Below are 4,047 nucleotides of genomic sequence, written 5' to 3' on the forward strand. Positions count from 1 at the left end.
GCTACTACGCGGAAGAGCAGGACCGAGGAAGGTGACCCGAGAGCGCCGCCAGTTACTCTCTATCGTCCATCGCCCGCACACGGTATCGCCCTCTCTCTTGCCTAGCCAACCCGGCATTGCATAGACATCCGCTAACCAGCTCCAGGATACATGATGGCTGATGCCGCAGCCGACTCCCGCCCGGACAAGCGACTTAACCAACGACTGCCGCGCCCTATCGACGACGGCCCGTAGCAGCATGTCTGGGTTATCCACTCCGAGTAGAACGTAGAGGGACGCCCGCGACCGGCTGACGCGGAGCAGCGCACCACCATCTCCGGCGGCCATGCCGGCGCTTTAAGGAGGCTGCGCGTATACCGACTTCCAAAAAACCACTACCTCTATGTCCGATGGGATTTGCCATCGACGCAGGCCGAATTCACAACCCTTGGAAGAAAGCTTGGGGTCGACTACAGCCTCGTACAGTCACTTTCCATCAATTGGCTGTCCTGGAAGTTCCGTGTCCGCCCGGTATTCGTTGAGCATCACAATGGCCTGCCGTTTGGCAGAATCTTAGCCGAGACGTGCGCCTTGAGGGCTTCGATGCGAGAGCGGGAGGGGATAGATTCCCATGAATGCATAAGCCTGTTGTAATATACCACGCTTGCCTTTGGATGTTTGGATACTCGTTTTGATGAGGGTAGATAACTTTAGTGAAGGAGGTTAAGGATATCCCTCCTAAGCTTTCCTCACACCCCAGTATAGTATATGTCAACTATCAAAGAGTCCTCCAGCCACTCGCTATATTCAACCTTATTGCCTATCCCATTCGTCATTGTCTACTGAGCACCACCAAAGTAATGCTTCAACGTCTTCCCGTCAGCTCCACCATCCAGGCCATTGCTGTAATCCGCCCCCAGTGTCCCCAAGTTCGTCTTACCACACGAAGATCCGCTCCAACCTACCTTCGTGGTGAGAACAGCTAAATCCAAGTATACAAGGCTAGCCGAGTACGCGGCTGGGCGGGGAGAAGAGCGGGTTGGGGCTCCTGCATTAGTGCAACTTTTTACAGCCACCCCCGGCTGACCTAACGACAGGGATCACAAAACTGTGATGCCTGTAAGTGTTAATGGGCCTCTTGTTCAACGATGTAATTTTAGCCCGCAATACATGTCCGCAGTTACGTCTAGCTAGTTTTGGTTTCCGGATATAGGGGAACCGGCCGCCTGGACGAGCATCTAGAGCGCTCATATTCTACTAGTCAATGTTAGCTCGCTCACATTAACTTCCGGGGCTGATGCGTGTACGGCGTTCAATCTGCACTTTCAAGGATCACAGTTTTGTGTTCCATATCATCAGGTCAGCTTTACCATCTTACAGGCATCACAGTTTGTGATCCATGTCGCCAGGTCAGCCTTTGGCCCATCTGCACTTTCAAGGATCACAGTTTTGCGATCCCTGTCATTAGGCCAGCTTTTGGGTCATGTTCCGAGCCAACCTTCTGATTTACACAATCGGCAGTTGACGCTAAAGTCGAACTACCCACACTCGGCATCACTATGAGCTAGTAAATTAGGAAATACTTGAACTTAATGAAGTCTATTGTCTGTAAAGACAGTTAAAGTATTTAAGTCTGACCGATACTCCCCTATTTACTTTCATACCTATCTCTTATTCTCCACAAGCCAGACACAGTTTACCTCTATTTATTATCGGTTTACTAGCACCTTTTACTTCTACTCTCAGCATATCAATATAGTCAAGTTGAGAGACGTTCTCCTTCAGGCCCCGTTTCCAGATAATACTGCCTCATTTCACAGATTACCAGGAGCTGGCAGACCCACTCTAACCCAGAAGCCCTAGGCGCGAGACTATCATGAGATCCAAAACCTTCAATACTATCTAAACCCTACCGAAAACGACATCGATCAAGTATTTGGGCCTGAAGATACTTTAGACGCCTATCTCCTGAACAGGGAGGTAAGCCCTCTAAACGTCACTACCGAATTGTTACAGACGGAGGGCGACTCTGTTAGGATATTCTACACCAAAGTCGCAGAACCCATCCAGCTCGCCTTCCAACCAGTTATCGCTTTACGGTCAGAATCAGGACCTCTTGGCCCAACCGACGTTAACCAGACCATTGACTTCACTTGGGGATATAGAAATCATTGCCTTATAATAGGGGAACTTAAAAGGCATGGGATAATCGATGTCGATAGGTGGACGGGAGTGGCTGGACAAAATACTACTCGGACCTGGCTAGGAAAGGAGCTAAGAGGGTAAGTATAATAGCCCCATAATAATAACTGTTTACTGATAGATATATAGATACTGCTATAAATACAAATGCTTCGCTGGAATAATATTTGACGGCCAGCACCTTATGATCCTTATATTTCATGCTCAGGCAGCTCGGAATATCCGCGACCAAAACTGCTAAGTTACTGCCCTTTTTTTCACAAGTAACTGGGAAACATTACGCTATGGCCTCTTCCGGACCATGACCCATCAGATTCGGAGAATGCAAGCTGCCGAGCCCCTGGAAGTAATCTTGGATGGTTATCATCGTAGATTCAGATGGTATTTAGGAATGCTTTATTGGGTTGATAGGAACGATGAATACGACGCGCATCCCAATGGTTATATACGGTAATTTTATGTGTCCGGGGTATGGTACTGGATTGACGGGGATGGGCAGCGGGTCTGGGATACTATCGGCCTCGGGTTTTAACATCTGCAGTTTCCGCCTAATTGAGTTTTGGTGCCTAGAAAAGTGGATCCCACTCGTTTGCTTGTGCTACCTTCTTCTTTTTATAAAAACCTTAAGCCAATTCCACCTCGCTTAATTTTCCTGCGACCATTCTCCTCTATCACTCTACCCTATCAATTACTTCAAGATGGAAGACAATGAAGACTGCGGAACTAAGGTATATACTTTAACTTCTAAATACTAAAATTTACTATTATTAATCGTAGTTCTATAGGACATACAGTTTGGCTTCCGACGTTTTCGAGCACCTGCAAAACGAATCTACGCGAATCGGAATGTCTTTCTCTTGGATGTCCCGCCGAACCCAATTGCTAGCTGGCTATTATTTTGGATGCCGCAGCTCGTCCGCTGGCTACAGCGATTACTACCAGAGTGGTTCTTGCCGACAACTGTTATTCTAAAGGAGCGAAACCCCACCAAGGCTGATAGCTACGAAAACGAAATCGATACATACCTGCATCTTCGATCCCTCCAGGGTACCCACATCCCGCGTTTGTTTGGTGAAGTAACCGTTAGCGACCCCCACGCGCAGAGATACCAGATCAGTAAGCGACCCACTCCTGCTATCCTCCTAGAAAACGTCGAAGGAGTATCGCTATACAATCTTCCAACCGAAGAGCTAGGGAATCCTCGCCTTCTTGAGGAACTCGAGGATATGTATAACCTACTTACGGAAAAAGGGGTTGTTCATGGGGATCCAAAGCTCCACAACTTTCTACGTGTTGATAAGAAGATCGTTGCTATCGACTTTGAGTTGTCCTACCCTCTTCCTAGTGATATAACGAATGAGCATGAATTGGAGGAATTAAAGAGCGAGATTAAGGAACGGGAAAAGCAGGCACAGGAGGCAAAATTGGAACGTCTCGTCCCGGGCCCTGTCATTGTAAATGGTTTACGGGTACGAAAGAGGACGGATTTGCCGCCTTCCGGCACAACGACCCATAACGAGCAGAGGGGTGACGAGGGGCTGTCTACCCTGGGAGCTCAGCTACCTAAGGTGTGTTCTCGGCACGGGCGTGTTGGGCCGCGGCCGGGAACGACATATGGTGGATGAGGTGGAGAGGTGGTGTGGTGAGAAAGAAGGGGAGGAAATGGAGGTTAGCGGAAAGTGAGACGTGGGGGGTGCACTCGGGAAGGATGGATGGGCACTGACGGGAGTAGGAGGGGTTTCTATGTAGGAGCCGGGTGGCCGGGTTTATCTGCCGTTTAGCTCTTCTCCCTTAGTCAAATCACATGTTAGGCAAGGCCGAGCTCCGGCATGCCGACAAGAGGAGTGTGCTCGCGTGGATCTTCAA

General features: G+C 49.1%; 1 protein-coding gene across 1 annotated transcript, besides 3 other annotated features; it reads left to right on the forward strand.

The window, feature by feature from the left end:
* The first annotated feature begins 1,990 nt into the window (after positions 1-1,990).
* Positions 1,991-3,265: a repeat region (rgion triplique sur le chromosome 1 et le chromosome 3).
* PODANS_6_2440 (uncharacterized protein) lies at positions 2,880-3,806 on the forward strand (the record flags this gene model as incomplete). Its single annotated transcript, XM_001910217.1, has 2 exons — positions 2,880-2,909; positions 2,967-3,806. The coding sequence occupies 2 exons, from the start codon at positions 2,880-2,882 to the stop codon at positions 3,804-3,806; spliced, it is 870 nt and encodes a 289-aa protein (XP_001910252.1).
* Positions 3,342-3,597: a repeat region (rgion duplique sur le chromosome 1).
* Positions 3,674-3,920: a repeat region (rgion triplique sur le chromosome 1 et le chromosome 3).
* The last annotated feature ends 127 nt before the right edge of the window (positions 3,921-4,047 follow it).

This window comes from Podospora anserina, chromosome 6 (genome assembly GCF_000226545.1).
Source record: "Podospora anserina S mat+ genomic DNA chromosome 6, supercontig 2".
Taxonomy (NCBI): domain Eukaryota; kingdom Fungi; phylum Ascomycota; class Sordariomycetes; order Sordariales; family Podosporaceae; genus Podospora; species Podospora anserina.